The following is a 25,378-nucleotide window of genomic DNA, read 5'->3' as shown; positions in this document are numbered from 1 at the left end:
CTGTCCCCAGATAAACAGTTAGAGGTCTGATATATAACCTTTCCTACTGTGTTTATTGTGTTCTTCTTTTCTTTTAGTTTTTATCATTTACAAAACTAGGACCATACTAAGTTATAGACACATTGCCATGGATTTGGGCTTATAATCATGCTTTAAAATGTCTTTCAACCTCAAGATTGCCAAAAATTTTTTCTTTTAATTGTCTTAGAGTTTTAAGAATTCATGTTTAACTCTGTAATACATCCTGGTGTTATTTTTGTTTATGATCTGAACTAAAGTACCTATATTATATTTTTCTAAATAGTTATCCATCCAATGGCTCCAACACTATTTATTAAATAATCTATAATTTCCTCATTGATATAAACCACCGATATAAAGGGAAGTTGTTGATTCTCATTGAGTTAAAACATCATCTTTATCATATGCTAAAACCCTATGTATACATAGGTCAGTTTCTGATTTTGTCCTGTTCCAGTACTCTATCTGTTCCTGAAATAAGCACACACTGCATTTATTCTTACAGATTAATTTTATATTGTTTTGTCAAGTTCAAAATGGTAGTTGGAATTTGGGTTGGAATTGCTTTAAATTTATAGGGTAGAATTCATATCCTTATGTTATTGAACATTCCTAATCCAGGAATATCCAGGAATGGAGGAAATAGATCTCTCCATTTATTCATATTATCTTTAATGTCTTTCAATGAAGCTTTATAAGGTCTTACACATTGTTTTGTTTACTTTAGGCATTTTTTAGATGTTAAAAATTACCTGTTCTAACTGATTATTCTTGGTATAAAGTGGTGGTACTCAAAGTATATTTCCTGGACTGAAAACATGAGCATCGCCTGGGATTAGAAATGCAATACCCAGGCCCCCCGACCCAGACTCTGGGGGTAAGCTCTGCAATCTGATGCAAGTAAAGTTTGAAAACCACTGATATAAAGGGAAGTTATTGATTCTCATACAATTGTCCTAAATCCAGCCAACTTGCAGATGATCCTCATGAATTATCTGGATAGAGAGGCAATCAGAACATCTGTACATCTCTTCCTTCCTAAAATTTATAACTCTTATTTTTATTTGTTTTTGTAGATTAGAATTCCAAAACAGGGACAGCAAATAAGTTCCAATTCTATTATTATATGCCAGCTCCAATGGACTCATACTGACATCCTGGAGGGCTATCCTTCAAGGTCTATCAAGGAGATTCCGCCCTATCTGGCACAGTGTGGAGGGGACAGGGGTGGTCCTGATGCCCTGTATTTTATTTCTCTGCTTCAGACTAGAGTTGGATCACAGTGGTGAAAAGGGGGATGAGGGTGATTTTTTCCTGACTCTAACAGGGATGTCTTTTGTCTATCTCTCTTTTATATGAAATTTGCCTTTTATTTCTGACATTTTAAGGATGTTTCCTCTCTTCCTAGATCATGTACCAGTTTTTAAAAAATCAGAATGGCTGATGAATTTTACCAATGTATTTTGAGAATCCACTGGTTCAGTAACTTTTTTCCTTCTCTTAATATATTAATTGTTGAACAAATTTTAAATTCCTGAAATAAATCTTTCCATATCATGGAACATAATTCTTTAATGTGTTCTTGAAAATGTTTGCTAATATATTATGTTTTATCTTTGCTTTCATCTTAAATAAGATATGTTTATTTTTTATATATCTGATTTAGATGGTATTTAGATGAGACTTCAAACTTTAGACTTTTGAGTTGATGCTGAAACCGTCCCATATTGGACAATTTTCCTTGGCCAATTAGACCAATTTCCTTCAAAGGCTCAAATCAGAATTTAACTAGTTTCTCTCAGTAATAACAATATTTTCAATAAAACTTTATCAAATGTTGGTATTACAGTTCTGTTAGCCTCCTAAAATAAATTGCGAAGTTTTCTGAGTTTTTTCCAGTTTTTTTTTTTTTAATTTTTTTTAATTTATTTTTTTTAACATCTTTATTGGAATATAATTGCTTTACAATGGTGTGTTAGTTTCTGCTTTATAACAAAGTGAATCAGTTATACATATACATATGTTCCCATATCTCTTCCCTCTTGTGTCTCCCTCCCTCCCACCCTCCCTATCCCACCCCTCTAGGTGGTCACAAAGCACCGAGCTGATCTCCCCGTGCTATGCGGCTGCTTCCCACTAGCTATCTATTTTACGTTTGGTAGTGTATATATGTCCATGCCACTCTCTCACTTTGTCATAGCTTACCCTTCCCCCTCCCCATATCCTCAAGTCCATTTTTAGAAGAGTCGAGTAACAGGGATTCCCCTATCCCTTGAAAGTTTAAAGGAATTTGCCTGCAAAACTATCTCTGCTTATGGTTGTTTATCTTTGATGACTGCTTTTCCTCGTCAAAAAGTCTTCTGTAGTAATTAGTCTTTCAACTTTTTTTTCATATGTTTTGATCATTTCTATTTTCTATTACATATACATTTTCTATTACATATACAAATGTACAGGGCATTTGTATATTACATATACATTTTCTATTACCTAGATATGGCTCCAAAGCTTTCTCTTCTCCTCCACACTGTGAAAAGGGTGAATACATACTCAGTGCCTGGTAAGTGCTCAGAAATGCTAGCCACTGATGTAGTGATGTTGGTGGTGGGTAAAAGAAAGTATATTAATAATTCTTTTCTGATTATAAAAATAACATGTGCTCTTTATAGAAAATTTAGGTAATATTGACAAGTAGGGAGAAAATAACTAAGAATTCGAGCTCTCAAAGATATCCACTGTTAACAGTCTGACGAATGACATTAGAAATTAAGCTCCACGGGGCAAGAATTTTTATCTGTTTCGTTAGTTGCTATATTTCAAGAGCCTGGAATCATGCCAGGGCCATATAGTAAGAGCTCAATAAAAATCTGCTAAATGAGTGGATGGGTAGTCATTTTCATAGATGTATAAATATGTGTGTACATATGACTAGAATATATTAACAAACTGAATTTATATTCTACAGATAGTTTTTTGTCTTATTGTTTCATAGGCTATTTCATTTTTATATAAAAAGTGGACGGCTTCATGGAGGAGGCCTCCTCACTGGGGAATTCCTTAGTTTTTTGGGCTCAGAGGAGGCTCTCTATGGTCACCTGCAGCCTAGGATAGCGTAGTCCATTATTATTTGTTCCCAGGTAGGAAAGAGAGCTCTAGACCGTGATTTCCTCACCTGCAAAATAAAGTAGGGCTACATGCTCTCTAGGATTTCCTTCTAGGATATGGGATTTATCTAATGAGACAGTCCTTTATCTATGATATTTCATGTTTTCTTTACAGATGCTCTTAATAGTATTGAGAATTCCATTTATAGAACAGCCTTCAAATTACGATCAGTGCAAACCTTGTGCCAATGTAAGTACAGGTTCTCTTGAAACACTTGAAATAATCTGACCCTGATGTGTAATGTAAAAGTCATAGAAAACCAAAAACTCCCCCCATGTGAGTGACTGCTGGATCTGGAAGGTTGGACCTGTGCATCTACCCTACTTGTAATAGGGAAGATGGAGTGTGGAAGATACACCTGTGTGTTCCACCCACATGTAGCTTCGCTGACAGACAATAGACAATTATTCATGGATGAGGATTTTAATTCTTTAAAAAAATGTTCCTACTTGGTTTCTGCAAATTTTTTGTTTGTTTATTTCCTTTTCAGGATACCAATACTGATGCAAAATAAAATCACAAAATAAGTTAGTTTAATATAACTTGTAGATTCAAATATAAACATTTCTAAATTCCTTCTACTACTTAAGACTTGCATTTTTAAGTTATACCCCCGTCTCTTTCTGAACCTGCAAAGGTAAGTTCAGATGAATAATCCTCAGGCCATAAAGTTTAAAAATCGCTTGAGAATTTCATGAGAACTACTCTTTTGCATTAAATTTTACCTGATTGAATGCCATGGTTTCTTTTCCTATACTATTATCTAGGTAAAATATAGTAAAAATTTTTACCCTGTAAAAATTCTCCAAAATGAAATGACTTGGGTCCTGGCTGTGAAAAACGACAGGCATTCAGCATATCTGCAGTTATTGATTTCTAATAAGTTCTGTACTGCATTTTTAAAAAATCACTTTGTGTAATTTATGACATTTATTATAGCAGACCTAAAAAAATTGCTTTATATATATATATATAAATTGTATTTTATATATATATATACACACACACACACACACACACACACACACATATATGTCATTTTTCCTAAAGGTTGAAATTTTTTAAATATTTTGCCTCTGCCTAATAAGTTAGGTACACCAGTGGTTTTCAAACTGTGTTTCACAAAGTGGACATGGGTGTGAAGTAGGGTAAGAAAGGGCCAGCGAGTTGGGTAAAGGAAGTAGAGGCAAGTCGAGAAAACCCAAAAGGGCCAGCGAGGTGGGAAAAGGAAGAATAGGAAAGTAGAGAAAACCCAAAAGGCTATCTCCTCTACCAGAACAACTCTGTTTTTCTCTATCTTCCGTATTGCATTTCTGTGAAAGTGTCCTTTGAAGAAGGGATTCTTGGCTTAAAAAAAATTTTTTTTTTAAATCACTGATATAGACAAATTACTTATATTACTCCAGAAATCAACAAAAGGCAGACTAAAAAGGCTCACTAAAAATTTACCCTCAATCATGCTATTTTCCTGGAGAATGTCTCCTATTAAAGAAAGTTAGCAGCCAATGCTCACATGAGCCTCCATCATTGTTCATATGAGCCTGGGTGTGTACAAACAGTGTAATTTGAGGGTGTACCTTTCGGAATTTTTTATTACGCCTGGCATCAGAAACAGTGAATATAAATAATATGCATGGGAAATAGTAACAGTATACGAAATCAGAAGTTGGAAAGTTCTACCTATAACAGATAACCAAACAAAAATTGGGGAAACAAAAGTCCCTAACACCGAGATAAACATATCGTGTGCTCCAGGCAGCAGGATCTGGAGAGCCGGAGAGCGTTCCTGCACAAATCTGGTGGTGAGATTAATGGACACCACTATTATCTGTTTTGCTGTAATACAGAATTCTCAGCAGAAGCCATAGCATCCTGTGTACAGCACGCCAGGCCGAGGTGATAAGTTTTGTGATTGAATAACGATAAAAGAGTTTTCAGTCTCTACCACATGCAGCCACGTTTTTTATCACAGTCTCATCCCAAAACATACCCCCTCACTTTCTTAGACTCTCCCTTTAAAAGCAGTATCAGAGAACAAATAAAAATGTTTATTATACGTGCTAGATTTGTTGTATGTGAGGTTGATTTACAAAGTAGACAGAAGTGCAGGGTTTTATCACTTCACAGGCTGAAGCATTTTAAATGCCAGCAGCTCTTGGTGCCACTGACGTCCCCATCTCTCAGATGGCACAAGTGGGTGTTTATTCATTTTGTCTGTCATCCTCCATCTGCAAGAAACCATGGGGTCAGTTCTATTTCATTCTTCCTTATATTTATTGCCTTGTAACATTTTTAGGAGAAGGTGATTAGAAAAAACATGTAAGAAATAAACCATTATTTTTTGTAAGCAACTTTGGTTTTATTAAGTGCCTTTCTGGATAATTATACTGATGAGACCAAGATCAAAAAAATAAACATTACTAAAGCAAGGGAGAGACCTAAGGAGTCTAATTCAGCAACTGCTCTTTTATAAAGATCACTGAGTTTTTTAAGTAATGCATTTGCATTTTTATACGCAATATTCCTTCTCGAGCTAGGCTGCAGACAAGAAAAAATGATATTTGAACATAAAAGATGAATTTTCTCAATCCACTTAATAAACAGCATAAAAATGTTTTCCCCAACTTTTCACCAGTGTCCTAACTTCCTCAGAAAGCTATTTTCAAGTTTCTCACTTCTTTCCCATTTAATTTCCTTTTATAAAATGCCACGTCCTAGAGGTTATACTGGGAATAATGTTCTAACTATGCTTTACAAACAGATGCACTTTTGCAAAATCAAATCGACTGTTAGAATAGGAACTCCTGAATTATACACAAGAGAGATGTATCCAATAGTGGCCATATGTAATTCCCTTAAAAAAACAGCTGCCATAAAAAACAGTCTTCATTAAAGGCTAGATGATGTTTATTTTTTTGAAGCCTTTTGTTCAGATCAGAAGTGATGCAGTGTTTCCTTTGCTTCCTGCAGTGGACTTGATTGGCAGTTCTCTGATTCAGCATGTCCTACTACGTCAGAGTCTCTGGGAGGCAAGAGAAAGTGCTGTCTCTGTGCAGCAGCTTTTTCAGGCTCTGCAGGAGCTGTTTCAGAGAGTCAGGGTGGAAAAACCAGGACAGGTGCACCCCAGAGCTTCGGAACTCACTCTGAGCCTTCTCACAACAATGTATGACAGGTGAGGCTGAGGGGACCATGCTGTGACCTCACAGGGGGTGTTTAGTTGCCTCTGGTCATTGACCAGTTGGGATTGTCTAATATTTGTTCAAGGTTTGATATCTAAGAAGGCTTCTTTGTTTGTTTGTTTTCCTCAAATGTATTATTCAGGAGGGGAACAAAGAAGTACATGCTTATCAACCTCACTAATATGAATGACTCACGGACAGCAAAAAGGGGGAAAATCCACATTTTCATACAGACTCATTTCCACTCTAGAGAAGCACGCACACCTTTTGCTAGGGCAGTTATGCATCTATGTATATATATAAATTACACTTTTCTCTTGAGTCCCCGGTAGTATATGTCTTTGCTTATTCCTTTATAACCAGTTGTCAGTTTCTGTTTGTGGGATAAAGTTGAATAACCTGTGCATAAATGGCTAACCTATTGTCTTAGTCTGGGCTGCTATACCAAACTACCGTAGACTGGGTGACTTAACAAACATTTATTTCTCACAGTTCTGGAGGCTGGGAAGTCTAAGGTCAAGGCACCGGCAGACAGATGGGTCTGGTGAGAACCCACTTCCTGGTATATAGAGGGCCATCTTTTGGCTGTGTCCTCACATGGTGAAAGGGGCGAGGGCGCTCTCTGGGGTCTCTTTTGTAGTAATAGCAATCCAATTCATAAGAGGTCCACCTTTGTGACCTAATCATCTTCCCAAGCCCCATCGCTAAATACCATCACATTGGTGGTCAGGATTTCAACATATGACTTAGAGAGGCACACATAAAACAGTTTACACCCTGTCAAAGGCTTGATTATGCATGCTCTAAGTCAGTGGTATCGGGTGTGTGTGTTTGTGTGTGTGTTTACCACTTTTTTGTCCCACTTCAGTTGTGTTAATCTTACGTGATCTTGACCCAGTAGCCGTCATCCTGTAGAATGGACTTTTAAAAGCTCACAGTAAATATAAAACATGTGGAAAGTGCAGAAAAGAGTGAAGAAGAAATATCACCCCAAAGCTTGCCTCCCAAAGGCAAGCACAGTTTAACCACTTGGCAAATTCCTTACTAGTTTATTTTTTTTTGTTGTTGTTGTACAAATAATATATAAGCATGTTCTCAAGTTATTTTTTCATGATTTCAGTCTCCTTAAGCATTGTGATTTTGGCTGTCCTTTCTTGTATCAATGCCTGCCTCTAACAATCCTCCTGCCTTTGATACATTGTATTTTGTAGGTTTGGAAACTGCACAGCCAGTGGGCACAGGGTAATGAGTCTCTAAGTGAGGGCCTGAGAATGGGTGGATTTTTTTTAATATAAAGGTTTGCTCCTTCTGCCTTCCTTTTGGCCCTTGTCTCTGTTGTTTGGTTTCCCAGCATGTGAGCCCTAAAGGAAGTGAGACTGCCTGGTACAGGAGGACCCAGGAAGACGCCTGGGTCTCCAGTGCTTAGGACACTGCTTAGTACAGAGGAAGCACCCAGTAAACATTTGCTGAACACATGAATGAATGAATAAATGAAGGATGAAATATTTTCATTCAATTCTTAGTTCTGTCAAATTCTAGATATAGGAAAACTGACCATGAAAAGCGTGAACTTGTAACACGGTGTCAGAAATGTCCATTCAGGGACTTCCCTGGCAGTCCAGTGGTTAAGACTCTGAGCTACCGCTGCAGGGGGCACAGGTTCCATCCCTGGTTGGGGAACTAAGATCCCACATGCTGCACAGTGCAGCCAAAAAAAAAAGAGAAAGAAATGTCCATTCATAGTCATGGTTTTTATAAACCACTTTACCAAGAATAACCCTGCCTTTCCCATTCTTATCTCTGTTTTGTTGCCATGCAGCCTGGGAACAGGTTTTCTCAAGCTTGGACCTGCAGCCGCTGCCCTGATTGCCCTCTCAGGGGATAGTCCTCTTACAAAATACAGAGGTAACATATGTAGGAGTTTTGAATGTCTGAAGTGCAGTGACCACCAAATCTCTCCAACACGTTATCTTCTTCACTCACACCTGTATCCCCGCCACACTGCTCTGGTTCGGCAAGTACTCAGCAAGACCTAGAATTTTTCAAGATGTTGATCTATGCTTTCTAACTATTCATAATTTGGTTATCCTTGATATTTATTTGTATAGGGATTATTCAGACACCAGTAGTTATTATTCCTTTAAAGACAGACTCTGCTCACATCGCCATTTACCAACCTTGTGGTCTTTGTCATTGATGTGCTAAATTATCAAAAAGTTGAAATGTGAATGGATCTTCATTAGTTATCAAATTATTGAGTTTGGGAAGCCTTCAAAGTAGCAAGCAAATAACCAAGAATTATAACTTTCGCCTTTATACCCACAAATAAACTGTTTAGAATTCAAAGCACGTATTCTTCGAAGATATATAGCAAGTATTCAGTTTAAAGATTTCTCTCCCCCCTTATGTGTCTAGCTCTTTTTCAGTTCTATGCAGAAAATAACAGGGGAGGTTATGATTCTGGGGCACGCATGACTCGAAGGACTTTGAGAAACCTACTAACAGATCTACAACAGGTAAATCTCTAATACTTAAGAATTCTAAATTTGTCCCAGTTACATTAGTCACATTTATTATTAAAGGATCTGATTTTTACAGTGTCAATTCTACCTTAATATAGTTCTCCATGCAACCTCTCTCCTCTTTAGCCACTGGTATTATCTGAATATAGACTGATCTATTGCAATTGCTTCCTAACTGCTTTGCCCAACTCAAGCCTCTCCTCTCTGCAACTCTTCCTCCACACAGCAGCCAGTGACTCTTCCAAAATGTAAATGTAAATGCCTAAAATTCTTCCTTGGCCATATTCTGTGATAGAATAAAACCTGAAATCCTTAGCCTCACAAGCAAAGCTTTCATGATTTGACTCAATCCTTCTCTTTTCAGAAAGAGGTAAATCATGATACTTATACAAATATAAAATGAACATGTATTCAAAATTTTATTTAATTTGTCAATTAAAAGAGGGCTCCAGTAAGTTACAACTAGTTGAAAGAAATAACCAAAGAACAGACAAGCTGATAGATTAAGAATGTCACAATGAATTTGCCGGTGGACCCAAGACTGACTTTGGGCTGAAGGGGAGGGCTGTCCCTCAACCAGGACAGAATTTATTTGCATGTCTATAGATAAGAATTATTTGCATTGTGATCAGTTGTCTACAAGTTAACGTTAATGTCTACAAAATTATAAAATAGCTTAGTCAAAGACAGTGATGCATATCTCTATAGGTTCAGGTAATCCCCACTGAAACGATATGCAGTGGTTTCTTTTGCATATTCCACAGTGTTTAATTTTTCCTTCCATCATTGTCACTCTTCCATATCAAAATTGTTACTGTACCTGACATGCACCAAGTTCTCCATGCCTGACTTGTGCAGGTGCAATCTGTCTGCAACACCACTGCCTCTCCTTTCACTTGACAAATACTGTTTGTCTTTCAAGATTACTCAAATATTAGTCACCTCCTCACTGAAAGCTTCTTTAACTCTTGTACATAACTTTGTTATAGGACTTGTCAAATTTTGTTGCAATTATGTCCTAGATATATGCTTTTCCACTAGGCTGCTTCTCAAGGGCAAGAATTTTATCTCTTTATATTTATGGCTTGAAAAGTTCTTGATACTAAAGCCTTCAACGGTGCTTAATGGAAACATAGATGAAATGCAACCCCGAATACTCAAATAGTTGCTTTCCATCATTTCCTATTCTTTAAGAATGTGCAAATGTAGTGTTGTTTTTATCCATACTAGGCAAGGGAATTTAACATCCTTAAAGTAAATATGTTTCTTAAATATTAAAATGATGTAAAATCATGTAACCAAGCAAGATCTTCTGCAAATGGGTTAAGCAGGCTCTGGATTATCTTGTGTAGAGCGGTCACTGTCCCTCTGTATCTTTTACCCCTATTTCAAGGATGCGTCTATTCTTCTTCAAGCCCCTGTAAAATCCCCAAACTAGGTTTTCCTCACAGTGAAGCCATAGTAATTTTCTGTCATTTTTCCCCTGGGTCTGGACTGTAAGGGAGAAAAAAAATTCTTTTTCCTTGACCCATCTTAAGTTCTGTGACTGGGGCCCTATAAATTGGACTGGCAAAAGACAGAATTAACAAGAGAAAAACAAACAAAAGTTTATTCATATGTATGGTGCATACACATGGGAACACCCAGTGATGAGTAACTCAAAGAGGTGGATGGAACTCAGGCTTGTAAATTATTTTACACTAAACAAAGGAAAGGGGGCTCTGGGCTTCTGGGTGGGGGGAGGCAAGTTATGAGAAGGTGACCAGGAAGTAGATGGTGAACAAGGGTTGTTTAGTAAGGTTTGTTATGCAGATTTAAGTCTGTGATTTCTCCATTAATAAGTGTTGTTAAGAGTCCTCCTCTTCCTGATAGGGAGGGGGAGACACTATTGGTAAAAAGAAATTTCCTTTATAAATGTAAATTTCCTTTACAAAAGGAAAACCTGTGCCCTGTTTTTAGAGCTTTTTCTGCATCTACTGGTTCTCAATGGCCTTTAGTTCAAAATAATACATATGCCAAGGGTTCATATTTGGGGGTGACATATTCTGGTACCCTTCAGAACCGAGGATTCTGAACTGGGGATAATTATGATACAGGTGGGAGTGGGTAAGGAAAGAGATGATCAGACAGGGAGTATGATTTAGAAAAACCTGTCCAAAATTACTTTTGCTTTGATTTGGCCTTAATAGTAATAGTTTATGTTCATATTGATTGTAATAATTAGTATTTAATGTATTCTGTAAATTCCAAATAATATGTAAGATGTTCATAATTTTTAAGTGGAGCAATGATTTTTTTTTTTTAATTCCTAAGGTTCAAACATCATATGTAGTTATTTAAGAGCTGTTCTGGTGGTTGCAGCAGCACATGGGCCCTGTTTTCTGCTGACTCCAGGCATATCTTAAGGAGCTACTTCCCCAATAATCCCAACATCTTAGGACTTAAGCTGCAGGGAGCCAGTGAGACTGGGAAAATCTGTCCATCCATTTGTGCAATCAGGCTTGTTATATTAAGGTGTTGAGGTGGATGTAATGAAAGAAGATGGATGGAGGGGCGTTTTCCTCCTCCTGAAATCCTGTGCTGCTTCCTCACTACTACAGCTGGCCCCAGGCTGGCTCCCCATCCAAGAGGCCCTAAAAATCTGCCCTTGTTTCAGGCTCAACTGATGTCAATGAGCTGCCGAAATGGCAGCTCCTGCAGCGCTGTCTGCCCCCCAGTGCATTAGTAGGCTCCTGAGAAAGCTGTTAGGAAGGTGGAGATTTGCATAGCAAATTATCATCCTATTGACTTCCATTAAGAACACTGAGATGGGTTCCCATAGAAAATGCCAGGCCCCACCGTGTGATCCCAACCCCTCCCCCAAGAATCATAATTATCATTTCAAGTGGTGTTCTGCCTGTGCTGGCATGCTATCCAGCCACACTGCATCCTTCCTTAGAACACCTGCAAGAAATTAGTCAAATGGGCAATTAATCCACAAAATCTTTGTGCACACACTTAAAAGCCAAAAATGTAGGTTAGAACCCACTACACAAGTGAATTTTCTTTTGACTGGTGTCAGAATCACAGAGCTGACAAGTGGGTCCTATCTGATCCACATTCCTTATTTTCCAAATGAGGCTAAACCCCTTTCTCAGGGCTCAAGGACGCCATCCAAATAAATGCTCCAGTTAGCTCATCAGCACTCTCAGGCCAAAGTATGTTTAGTGAGTTATTTTTTCAGACAAAAGCCAAATAACGCATAGTACTTAGTTCAGCTGGTGATGGGGTTATTATCAATTTAAAGTACAAGCCATCTTGTCACGATTACGCAAATGTTTGTTGACTTCTGTCTGGCTAATTGTCAGCAAAGTGGCTCTAAGTGCCACTTTCCTGATTAGAAGAATGTTTATTCGAGTTGATGGACTCAGCAGGGGGGGTCTTTGAAATTACTTCTGAGCTTGGGAGCAAAGCCTGCTGACAGACTGTGCTGTAGAAGACATCAGATGTGAAACTGGGACCCACAACGAAATGGGCATAAATGGAGGTGACAGGTACATGTATCTGTGCATATAGATAATGTCAGGGCCAAGTCCCTGGCCATCTCGGCAGTCACAAGGGGTTCTTAGTCCCTTAGTTAAACTCCTTAATGTTACTGATTGAAAGATGGAAACCACTGAGTGAGGTGGTGTAAATCAAGCCATTGGAATACACATCAGGTCTGGGTGTGACAAAGCTTTGGGAGAACCCCTCAGCAGAGTAAGGAGTCTTAGAGTGAGATCTCAATTCTGCAGCTAACTTGCATTTGTTTGTTTGTTTGCTTGCTTGTTTTACCTTGGACAAAATATCAGATCTCAATTACTCCTCGCTTTAAACAAGGATAATGAGTGCCCTACCTCAGAAACTGGGATTTGTTAAAATGAGACGATGTGAAAGTGTTTGAAAAGGTTTCCTTAAAACTGCCCTGAACTTTAATACAGTATCGTTGTTACTTGTAATTCATAGGTGCACAAGGGCAAAGAAAGATTAAATATTTGACTGGGGTCAAAAGAAAAGAAACAATGCAAGCCCTCCCTGTGTTTCCCCCACTGCCAGACTTTCTTCTCACTCCTCCTCCTCCCAGCTCCACTTCTTCCCACTTGTTCATTCATTATCTCTATTCATACACTGCACAAAACCCACACATGTCCTGTTTGCCTAGACTGAGACAGCCCATCCAGTCTCAGACACCAGATACTTGTGACGCTATGGCCGTAAGCGCCACCTCTCAGGAGTGACTGGTGGCCACCTCTTTCTCCATTTCTGGATCGCTGACGTGGGGTTTCTTGCCTCTTGTAGATCCCGACTGCCATGGGGGAAAGTCGAGCTCTGTGCTCTGTGGAGGGTGCTACGCGCAGCTGTTTCCAAGGGGTGAGTGCCATTCACATGTCCCTCAGACCTGGGGGGTAGACACCACTGCTGACCCGTTTAAATCACAGGCCTACTACTCTACACCGCATGCTAGACAACCTAATTTACAGGTAGACTTGCCCCGACTTTGCATGCGATAAACTTCTTAAGTAGAGCCGACAGAAACAGAGCCAGAAGAGAAGATGAAAATACATTTTCATCTCTACAACAGACCAAAGTTCTGCCTAGAAACACATCTGAGTGTGCCATTGTTTTTCAGGTGTTGAGCTCAGCAATTAAAGAAGAGAAATTCCTATCTTGGTTACAACCTGAGCCTCCCATCCTCCTGTGGCTCCCGACCTGCTACCGACTGTCAGCCCCTGAAATGGTCACTCACCCTGTTCGATGTAGAATCTGCAGGAACTTCCCCATCACAGGACTGAGGTAGAGTCATTCATCACTATTACACGGACCGTCACTCTCCAAATGGGTCTGGAGTTGGAGCTGCATCTCTCCAGATTCTTTTTGTGGTCCTTCTCACACATCTAGAACTCAGTTGATTTTGGGGCGTCAATAATTTCCTGTATGAGTGATCCTGCTTATAATAAATTTTATTTTACCTTCTATAATTAATGGAATATTAAGTTCTATGGACACATACTCTGACCGCTAGATATTTTTGTTCCTGAAGGGGAAATTTTTTTGTCTTTTGTTACCCAAAAATGCTGTTAAATACTTTGGAACCATCCATAATAATAACAATAACAATAGTTTACATTCTTTGCTTTTTTAAAAATTTTATTGAAGTATAGTTGATTTACAATGTTGTGTTAATTTCTGCTGTGCAGCAAAGTGGTTCAGTTAAACATATATATATTCTTTTTCATGTTCTTTTCCATTACGGTTTATCACAGGATATTGACTATAGTTCTTTGTGCTATATAGTAGGACCTTGTTACATTTGTTAAATGTTGAACAAAGGTTGTGTAGTTCACATGGATCATTTCATGTAAAGCCTGTTACAACTCTGTATACATGTGGTATTGTTATGCCTAATTTGCAGAGACACTAAATAACTTAACCTTAAGCTCACATGGTTAGCAAGTGGCAGAGGCTACCGACCGAATCCAGAGTGCCTGCTTTGCAACCGTGATGCACTGCTGCCGCCTTGTGCAGACAACTGAGAACATTCCTTGAACCCAAAGGAATGATGAGGCTTTGTGGGAGCAGCTCACGCCAGAGCTTCTCTGGCCTCGAGGAAAAGGCAGATTTGAAAGCTAGGTTTGGACATTGCAGATTCAGACCTTTCCACAGCTTTGAGGATGACAGTCAAAATCCCATATTAGGGAAAGGGTGTTGTAGTTCTCTTGTCAATAAAACAATAAAGAAGTGAAATTCGAGTTATTATTAAAGATGGGGAGAAGAGAAGGAAGCGTGCAGGTGTGGGCCAGGCAGGGGGACCACCGTGGTGGACAAACATGGGTGTAACAGGGGCTGGAGATGTGGTAGGATTGAAGAGCTGGGGCAACTTGGGAGCTCAAAACAGGTAAAAAAAGGGGGTGCCCAGGAGGGGCAGGAGGAGTGATATAAAATAGGTCTGATATAAAATAGGTCTGTTGGGTCCACTAAGAAACTGGAAATCAGGTTTTAATTTTGCTGAGAAAACGAATTGGATTTGCCGAGAATTCTGAGGACACAGTGAAACTTCACTCATGACAAACTCTTCACAAATAACTCAAGTTGAAACAATAAAACATACAAATGGTCCCAACTGTTGGAAGCCAAGTAAGCCAAACCAAAGAAATCTGCATACTACAATGGAAAATAAACCTTTTTTTATTGGACAGTGGGCAAACATGAATATGATTTTCCATGTTATATGTATATCATACTGACTTACTCAATAAACAAGTATTACTTAAGCAGTTACTTTGCGTCCTGCACTGGGTTAGGTACAGAATTCACTTTGCAGTTATATAAAATACAACTTTTACGTTGAAGTATTTTTTCAAAAGCATCATGTATAACATAAAGCATGTATTATTTTTATTTTATAAAGGAGTCTCACAGAATTTGAATGATTTGCTCAGGTCACTCAAAACAAAACAAAACAAAACAAAACAAAAACAAAGGCAGAGGGCTAGAAGTGCCATACTTTAAGTTTTAGATTACATCCCTATCTATTGAGAGTGAGATTAAACTTCCTCTTAGAAATGCCGCTGTGTGACCCATCCTTCCTCCTAGAAATCTAAGGCAATGTACAGTTCTCATATATGCAGACAGCTGTGTGATCTGGGCATGGCCTTTAACCTTTCTAGACCTCGGTTTCTTTGTAAGCAAGAGAAGGAGAGGTGGGTCAAATGATGACTTAGGCTTCTTTGAGCTGTAACCTTCTGAGTCTATTAGAAATTGCTTGAATGTATTACAGTTCTAACCTTAAACCTGTGTTTTTGGCTCTCAGAAAACTCCAGCAATAGCCTCAAGGCTTTTAGTTTCAGTGAGATTCATAAAGACATTTTAGAGCAGAAGTGTTTGCAGATCTGGAGGTATAGCAGGAAGAGGGCAAAGACTTGACCTCCTAAAGTAAGAGAAGCTACAAAGACCTGAGCTTGTTCCTAAGCCAAGTGTTCAATTTTAGCAGAATGTGTCACGTTTATGCTCTGTAATAGCCATGTAAGTTTGAAATGAAATTAGGGGAAAAAAGCTGGTTCTCTATGAGTAAAGGCATCAACAACAGACCAATCTCATTATCCACACTGCACCCTTTCTCACACACCTGTCGGTAGTTTCAGAGCATGGAGGAACTAAGCCAAGATTAGGGTCAGTGTATTGTCCTAACGAGTCAACTGTAATCATACAGTAATGCTAAATAAAGCAGCCAGTACAGGTGGCTCATCAAATTATCTTTATAAAAAATACTTTATGTTATAGACTTCATGTGTCCCCAGTTACGCATGCTAAATAATTTTCAAAGCTTTGTAAAAACTTTGCAAGGCCGAGAGGGCAGGGTTTACTAGCCCCATTTTCTTCATTGAAGAAACTGTCATTCATTTAATTTCATTCAACTAATGTTCTTTGAAAACCTGCGTTGTTCCAGGTATCTTCAAAACAATGAGCTTAAGTTTCCATATCAAGGTCACCTGGTAACAGTGGCATGTGACTCAAACGCAAGTCTCCTGCCTTGGTGGTCTATTAACAGGGGTTAAAATAGCTGGCTCTCACAATTACTGAGCCTGCGCATCTGGAGCCTGTGCTCCGCAACAAGAGAGGCCGCGATAGTGAGAGGCCCGCGCACCGCGATGAAGAGTGGCCCCCGCTTGCCACAACTAGAGAAAGCCCTCGCACAGAAACGAAGACCTAACACAGCCATAAATAAAAATAAATAAATAAATTAATTAATTAATTTAAAAAAAATAGCTGGCTCTCCATTTAGATGGTATCCCTGGGCTCAAAGCCTAATGCTACCACTTACTACGTAGTTGTGTAACTTTGTGCAATTGCTTAAACTCTCTTTGAATCAGTTTCTTCAAATGAGGATAATAATAAGAATGCCTTGCCTTAAAGAACTTTCATGGGGATTAACTATGTCAATGCATGTCCACTGCCTGCTACATAGTAAGGGCTCAAAACTGTTTGCTACTGTGATAGCCCTTCAACACTCTGTATTAATATCCTACCCTGGGACGAGGTGTCGGGGATGGCAGTGAACAAGGACCGTGAGAGCTGGTCTCATGGAATTTCCATCCTCCTGCTCTGCCTTCCAATGACTTTGGTCACAAGCCCTTCTGCCATCTGGCCTCAGGAACGTTGCAAGTTTTTATTCCTCCATTCTCCACAGTTACCTGTAGGTCTGATAGGTCTGAAAAGCTCTAAACCCTTCTTCTTCACCCCAGTCTGCATTACCTTACTCCTCCTCTTCTTTCTCCCTGGGATTTCCTCTACTTTAATCTCCCACCCAGCATTCTATGCCTAGCATGAGTCTCAGCTCTTCCAGAAACATTTATCAGACCATACCAGCTCCCAGGGATCTCCCCCGTCTCTCCTACAGCATGTAGTTTCCATGCCTCTTACTCGGCACTTCATCACACGGTACCTAATTTTGCTAGTTAGTACCTCAAGCTTCCATATCATGTCTTTGCAGCCAGATATGAAATTTGAAGAGCATAGGAATCTTGTCATAATTTAATTTTTATAACTTTGAAGACCTGGGTTGAGAACTCAGATGCTATTTGGGGCAAGGCAAGTAGTATAAATGAGGTCGGTAGTCTGGGGAGAGACTGTCTTAAAGGTGTAGCTGCCCCCTTGCCCTCGCCCATTGCTGCCATTGATGGGGAAGACCCGACTTTATGCTGCATCCTCTGTAGTTGAAGAAGGGAGTTAAAATAGCAGGAAAAAAAGTATAGATCCCTGATATTTTGCAGACAAACAATATGATCCCACTCATCCTTAAAAGTTACTAATTCATGACTGAGGTCTCACCAGCCCTCCCCAATATCACAACATGTTCCCTGAGTGTCCAGAGACACCCTTCCCTACCAGAGTGTCTCAAGATTTCCGCCTGCCCTTCTGATCACAGGAGATTTAAGATTGTAACTGTCCATAACAGAAAGTCTGCAACACTGATGTGTTAAGAAACTTGGGTGTGGTGGTTACTCAGTCTTGGCTGGTGAGGAACTCCCTCTTTTCCACAATATCCTTTCCTACATACAGATTTCTGATAAATGACACATTTATTTTAGATTCTTTATCTATGGTTTTATTTTCCCCAACACCACACAAGAATGCAGGTCCAATATCATCATATCTCACACATTTTCCAGAGAAGCTAGAATTCAAACTTTTTGGAAATCTCCCAGTTTTCTTTAAGTTGGCAATTAAATTCAAATTACCTGAATGAACTATGCAGCTACACAAATGTGGCTGCAGACTTAAGGGTCTATCCTAAAGGTTGTAGCACATAATACCCTGCATATAAAAGACACTTGGTATTTGGGGGGCGGGGTGGAGAGGACGAATCAGGCTTCTGTATGATAGTTTGTTGACAAAACTATATTAATTTAATGTCATGTTATAAAAATGCCAACAAAAGAAGACAACTTTATACTCACTCGATAGCTCAGACACCTCCTGTATATTTCAGGATGCTCATTCTCCACCTGAATAATACTTTCTTTGCTCACCTACTAGTAGTGATGTAAGTCACACTTCCATTTTAATTGGCAGATACCGCTGTCTGAAGTGTCTCAACTTTGACATCTGTCAGGTGTGTTTCTTATCTGGTCTTCAGAGCAAGTCCCACCAGAAGTCTCATCCTGTGATTGAGAACTGCATCCAGGTAACATCTAATGCCATGTACCAAACTATTCATGAATCTTATCAGTGAAAGCTACAGCAATTAAAAAACTTTTCCTCCTGGAAAACCACAGGTTCTGCTCCTTTCACACATATAATATTTAAGACTAAGGAAGTGGCAAACTCAACCTTAAATATCTCTCAATATACATGTACTTTCTTTACACTGTAGATTTTAGTAAACCTTTTGGGGATAAGAAAAGGCCAGAGTCTAATGTGAAGCCATTGACTCCTACTGTGTACTAGAAAATATCTGAGCAGTAAGAGGGGAGAGGCATTGGAAATGGATACAGATTAAAAAGAAAAAGCCCTGGTTTGGTAAAATGCTGCATCAAGGCCTCTAGTTGCTAGTACATTTCGGGAATTTTCTTTTTTAACATGTCTTTTCCTGAGCACTAAAATTCAAGTAATTTTTTCCTTAGGAAAAACAAAAGAGAAAGATTTCTATCTCAGTTTTGACTGGAAAAGTGTAAAACTAAGACTTCATAGCTGACTTTCAAAAATTTTTAAAGAAAATTATAATACTCAGCAAGAGAATTCAGCTCTTGCTAAGAAGAAAGAGAAATAGGATAATTTTAAAGCAGAGAGCATTTCAATTTTTCCAGAAAGAACACTCTCTTTTCATCACTGAGTATGAATCAGTTTCTGCATGCAGATGGCCTCATCCCCAAATTTCACAATAGTGAAAAATATTGATTAATTACCTTTACTGAGGACAGTTTTCCCCTCATTCTCTCTTTACCATGAATGGTCCACAAAAGTCAAGTGCCTCAATCTTGCCAACTAATTTTCAGTGGATATTGCTTTACTAAATTTTATTAACCCAGATCCTCAGATTATTGGCCTATGATCCTCTTGTTTCTAAAATTCTGGGGAGAAATAGGGCTTATCGATATTAGACTGACACCATGTGGTCATTTTGTTATTACACTTTAGATTTCAAGGGTTGAATACTTTTAATTAAAGGTCTCGTTGTTTTGTTTCCTTTCGCCTTACATGTGGGGTGGACTTCAGGTGGTCTGAGAATCCACTGATATTTTATACAAGACTAAATGTATGAGGATTTTTCTGGAAATAAATTCTCAGAGGAATCCTCCAAATTAGTAACCACAGGCTTAGTCCTCTTTCGTACCTTCTTCTAGCTTTAAAATTCCCCATTCCTGGGTTGCTCTAAGGGAGAGGAATGTTTGCAGAAGTTGGGGGGTATTTAATTTGGAAACATATACTATATGTATGTGTATAGAGAGAGGATGTGAAGAAATTCAGGTAGTAAGGAAGTAAGATGATTTTTCTGTGGACATAACAGTAAGTGAAATAATTTCAGAAACTTCCATGGCAGCCAATCCACCCAAGTAAGGAAAGACCACTTTAAGACTGATCTGACGCCCTTTGTTCTGTTGGCCATTCCAGCAGATGTCAGCAAAAGAAAATACAAAACTCTTCCTCAGGACCCTCAGAAACAACCTGCTCCAAGGGCGCTGTAGGAGGAAAGAAGCTGCGAGAAGGCAGTGGCTGCTGGACCAGGTGAATCCAAGAGGTGTAGCTAACCATGCACAGCCCAGGTGAGTGTCTCTGAGTGACAGTCGCGCAGGTTGGCAGCCCAGAGCCTGGGTACTGGGTTATGCAGCCAGCAAGCAGGGGAGGGGTAAAGATGCTGTTCCCCTCTAGAAACGACCTCTAATTTTAAAGTAGAACGCGAGACAAAAATACCTTTAAGTGGCCCATCCGATCACTTAGAGTTATCCCAACTAAAGACCTCAGACAGACACAGAAGATTTTTAATATTAGAGTATTTGAATAACTTTCTCCAACATCTTTTTTTGTTGTTGTGCTACTTTTGAAAGCCTAATTCAGAATTAATACTTATTTTTTAAAAAAGGAAAAGAAAGGCACATTCCATCACTCACAGGTGAGTGTTATTCACATTTCAGTATTACCAGATCAGGAATTATGCTATAGATACAACTTTTCATCCTTTTCTCCATTTACATTAAACGGAGAGCATTTTCCCTGTCATTAGCTTCCAAAGTATCATTTCAATGACCTCGCTCTTACCCTTATAAGGAAGTGCCATAATCCACAAGCAATCCCTTAACATTTTGGTTATTTTCAAATTTTGGCCCCCACCAAAATTCTGTAGTCAACATCCCTACACACGCATTTTCTTATATTTTATTAAGATGAATTCTCTCAAGTAAAACCATTAGCATCAAAAGTTGTGAATTTTGTTAATCCTCAAAATTCAGAATGCCAAACTACGCTCCAGAGGGTTATCTCAAAGGATAGCCCAGCACCACTGGCATCTGAGATCACCCATCACATACCTGAGCACCAGCCTAAAGAGGACTTCTTAAAAGTCTTCACGGGGCTTCCCCGGCGGCGCAGCGGTTGGGAGTCCGCCTGCCAATGCAGGGGACGCGGGTTCGAGCCCTGGTCCGGCAAGATCCCACCTGCCGCGGAGCGACTGGGCCCGTGAGCCACAGCTACTGAGCCTGCGCGTCTGGAGCCTGTGCCCCGCAACAAGAGAGGCCGCGACAGTGAGAGGCCCGCGCACCGCGATGAAGAGTGGCCCCCGCTCGCCGCAACTAGAGGAAGCCCTCGCACGGAAACGAAGACCCAACACAGCCAAAAATAAATTAAAAAAAAAAAAAAAGTCTTCATGACCTTAACTACTGAAGTAACTACTTCTTTATAATTTAAAATTTCAGAAGATAAAGGAAAGAGGTACTGTTTCCATGGGCTTATGATCATCAGACTTTTGGGAGAAAAAAAACCCAGAATAATTCATTCACTCTTATTTTATCTACCAGAAGTATAAGAATAGATCACTTTAATCAAATTGGTATTCATTTATTAATTTCTTTTGTAATTCCCTAAACTTTTCTCAGACATCTACCAGCATATTTCTATCTCGATCCCAGACCCTATTTCTGTGGTCATTTTGTTTGTCACTTTTTACAGTTTGGTATAATTTAATGTAGTTTTACAGCTCTTTAAAGGGAAAAAATACATGTTGACTTCGCATTAGATGCCATGCCTTATACCTGTACCACATTTTCCTAGCATGTGGTTATCAATGTATTCTTTTTTTTTTTTTTTTAATTTTTGACTGCTTTGGGTCTTTGTTGCTGCGCGTGGGCTTTTCTCTAGTTGCGGCGAGCAGGGGCTACTCTTCGGTGCGTGGGCTTCTCATCGCGGTGGCTTCTCTTGCTGCAGAGCATGGGTTCTAGGCACGCTGGCTTCAGTAGTTGTAGCACGTGGGCTCAGTAGTTGTGGCTCGCGGGCTCTAGAGCACAGGCTCAGTAGTTGCGGCGCACGGGCTTAGTTGCTCCGCGGCATGTGGGATCTTCCCGGACCAGGGCTCGAACCCGTGTCCCCTCCATTGTCAGGCGGATTCTTAACCACTGTGCCACCAGGGAAGCCCCAATGTATTCTTTTTTTTTTTTTTTTTTTTCCCAATGTATTCTTAAAGTTAGAGAATTTGGATATCATCTTGATGTATAGCTTTAATAGAGTACAAATAATTTAAATTTAAAAATAACAAAGATATCAGATGCCAATTCATCTGTCTTCTTCAAGCCATTTATTTCACCTTTCCCTGACAGAGTGACAGTAAACTAGGACAATTAATCAGCGGGATTTATTGAATACTTGAGATCTTGTCTAAATTCCTCCATTCTCATAGTTAGAACACAAAGATCCATGCTCTTATGTGCATTTCTTTTGGCCACAGAAGCCTGACTGATCTTTTACAAATTCAAAATATGATGGCATTCCTCACGCGCTCATTTTTCCCAAACTTCTGTGCCTTAAACCCCTCCATTAGCTTCCCATTGTTTTTAAGCTAAAAACTAAAAGTTGTAAGATGACTTAGAAAGCTCCTGCATGTTTGAGCTACCCTGGGAACCTCTCCAGCGTCATCTCCCCACCAACCTCTGTGCTCCAGCCCTGATTCCTCCCTCCTCCCCATAAGACTAAGCCAGATCCCCCCACTCTTAAGACGTAAACCTTTACTTTAAAGAATTCATATTCCTAGACCACTTTTCTGTATGACTTGACACCACCTCCTAAATACTTGCAAAAGTTCTGCTCAAATGTCATCTCATCCTTAAGGCCTTTCCTGACCACTCATTTATCATTTTAGCCCCTGTCCCCACTTTGGCACTCCCAATCCTCCTCCCTTGCTTTATTTTTCTTCAAAGCACTTCGTCAGCATCTGACGTTATACAAATTTCACTTTTATTTTAAAATTTTTTTTCGATAATGTAAGCTCCATCGGGGGAGGAAACTTTTATTGTTTCCAGTTGTATTTCCAGAATCTGTAAAAATGTCTGAATATGATAAATGCTCAATAAGTGTTTGTTGAATGACTGACGGACCGAGTAATAAAATGGATAGATGCATGATGGAGGGATTAATGGATTGATCGATAAAGTGGGTCTTTTAGAATGGGGTATGAAAGTGTCTCAAGGAGTAATTACCCAGTGTTGGAAGACATTAGTGAAGTTTGAACCTGGGACAGAGAGACACAGAAGTCTTGTTCTCAGCCAACTCTGTGTGTGGCCTTGGGGACTGTTTCTAAGACTTGGTTTCTTCACCTGATAATAGGGATAACCTGTCCTTCCTATTCCCAGAGTAATATTTATGGAGACAAGATGAGGAAAGGGAATTGCAAGTCCTACGCAAAGCTAAACGTTCTTTAAATGTTGGTGTGTTATATTCTGTTCACCAGAGTACAACTGAGTTGTTCACCAAAGTAAAATTCTAATGTAATAATTTCCACTTTAGCCTAGATACTGATGAATTCAAAAATTCTGATTAGTGATTGGTCAAGGAGAAATTAATGTGGAATATTACTATTTTACATTGTGATAATAGGCAAAATCATATCCTTGCTATCTATTAAGTTGGCACATTGGTACTGACCATCTTCTAAGAGATTCATGGTTATTGCCAAATGGTAATATTGAATTCATTCATTGATTCAGCAAACATTCTTCATCCTAATAAGCCTCCTTCCTTTTAATGTGGATTCCATGCAGTAGTTTACACTGATAATATTTTCACTTACAAAAACATAACTGAAATCCAGGTACCAAATATCACCACTATTATTATATATTTTGGGACATTCTTACAAATATACTAAAAAAGAATATAAAAACTGTGAAAAAGAACACACAAAATTACTTCCATTTGTAGCTAATATGATTGTGAATCCCCAAGAAACCACAAGTAACTCTAGCAAAAACTAGTAGAATTAATTGGTTTTGAGTGGTGGAAAATAAAATATGTATGCACAAATAGCTCTTCACTATATCAGCAATAGCTAGATAGAAATTTTATAAAAATCCCATTTACAATACCTGTAAAATTATTTTTAAAAGAAACTAGAAAAAACTTAACAAAAAAGATACAAAACCCATATAAGGAAAGCTGTAATATTTGATTGAATATACAGAAAATAAGACCTGAGCAAAAAGGAGAAACATACCAAATTCCTAAAAGAGAAGACACTAACATAACAATGTACGCGATTCAAAAATTAACCTTAAAATCAGTACTCACGATGCTTCTTTGGTCACTTGCAGACATGCACAGAGTGGCAAAAAAATGTGAGTTGCCTGATGCACAGCTGAGGTAGAACTGAGTGACACCCTGCCTTCTGGTTTCTGCCCTTATAGTATAAACACATGTCCTTTACACAGTCTATCTTGTGCCATGTTTTTCCCATTTTTGTGCTTTTTGTTGGTGATTTCACTGTTGCAAATAACCTCCAAACATGGTGCTGCAGTGCTGGCCAGCATTCCTAGGTGCGAGAAGGCTATGATATGTCTTAACAAAAAATACGTGTATGAAATAAGCTTCGTTCAGACACGAGTTACATGGGTTCAATGTTAATGAATCAACAGTAAACATTAAACAGTATACATATATCTTTAAATAGAAACACACGGGGGGTGGGGGGTGGGATGAATTGGGAGATTGGGATTGACATATATATACACTAATATGTATAAAATAGATAACTAATAAAAAGAAAAGAAAAGAAACACATGAAAAACAAGGTTATATATTGATAGGTTGATGAAAATGTTCTGACCAGAGACTTCCAAGATCCTAACCCTGTGTTTCCCCCAGGAGCCATCGTTCAGTTCCACTAATTCATTGTTCACGTGACTTCAAAGAGCATAACTACCATGGATAATAAGAATGAACTGCATTTAAATTAAATGCATTTCCAAATAGAATCATGATATTTTTAAAATAAGATAAAATAATTTTGAAGACATGTTGAAAGAATAAAGGTACAAGAATATTTAAAATTGTGGAAATAAAAAATAGTGAGAGGGGCAGGACAGGAGTAAAGATGCAGACATAGAGAATGGCCTTGAGAACACGGGGAGGGGAAAGGGTAAGCTGGGACGAAGTGAGAGTGGCATGGACATATACATACTACCAAATGTGAAATAGGTAGCTAGTGGGAAGCAGCTGCATAGCACAGGGAGATCAGCTTGGTGCTTTGTGACCACCTAGAGGGGTGGGATAGGGAGGGTGGGAGGGAGACGCAAGAGGGAGGGGATATGGGGATATATGTATACATATAGCTGATTCACTTTGTTATACAGCAGAACTAACACAACACTGTAAAGCAATTATACCCCAATAAAGATGTTAAAAAAAAAATATTGAGAAGGGTTGTTCTTCAACAGATGTTAAAACTTACTCTAGAGCCACCATGACCAAATAATATAGTATAAATCAGAAATG

General features: G+C 38.9%; 1 protein-coding gene across 1 annotated transcript in view; it reads left to right on the top strand.

Moving 5' to 3' along the window:
* The first annotated feature begins 436 nt into the window (after positions 1-436).
* DYTN (dystrotelin) overlaps positions 437-25,378 on the top strand; it is a 39,163-nt gene continuing 14,221 nt past the window's right edge. Inside the window, exons 1-8 of the mRNA XM_082464715.1 lie at positions 437-3,375; positions 6,157-6,358; positions 8,185-8,270; positions 8,781-8,881; positions 13,205-13,276; positions 13,536-13,699; positions 18,479-18,590; positions 20,021-20,169. Coding sequence (XP_082320841.1) covers positions 3,276-3,375; positions 6,157-6,358; positions 8,185-8,270; positions 8,781-8,881; positions 13,205-13,276; positions 13,536-13,699; positions 18,479-18,590; positions 20,021-20,169 — 986 coding nt within the window. The 5' untranslated portion in view covers positions 437-3,275. The remainder of the gene's footprint in view (positions 3,376-6,156; positions 6,359-8,184; positions 8,271-8,780; positions 8,882-13,204; positions 13,277-13,535; positions 13,700-18,478; positions 18,591-20,020; positions 20,170-25,378) is intronic.

Source organism: Balaenoptera physalus, assembly GCF_965194825.1.
Source record: "Balaenoptera physalus genome assembly, chromosome: 6".
In the NCBI taxonomy this organism is placed as follows: Eukaryota; Metazoa; Chordata; class Mammalia; order Artiodactyla; family Balaenopteridae; genus Balaenoptera; species Balaenoptera physalus.
Note: the sequence above shows the minus strand (reverse complement) of the source record. Positions and strands in the feature narration are given on the sequence as shown.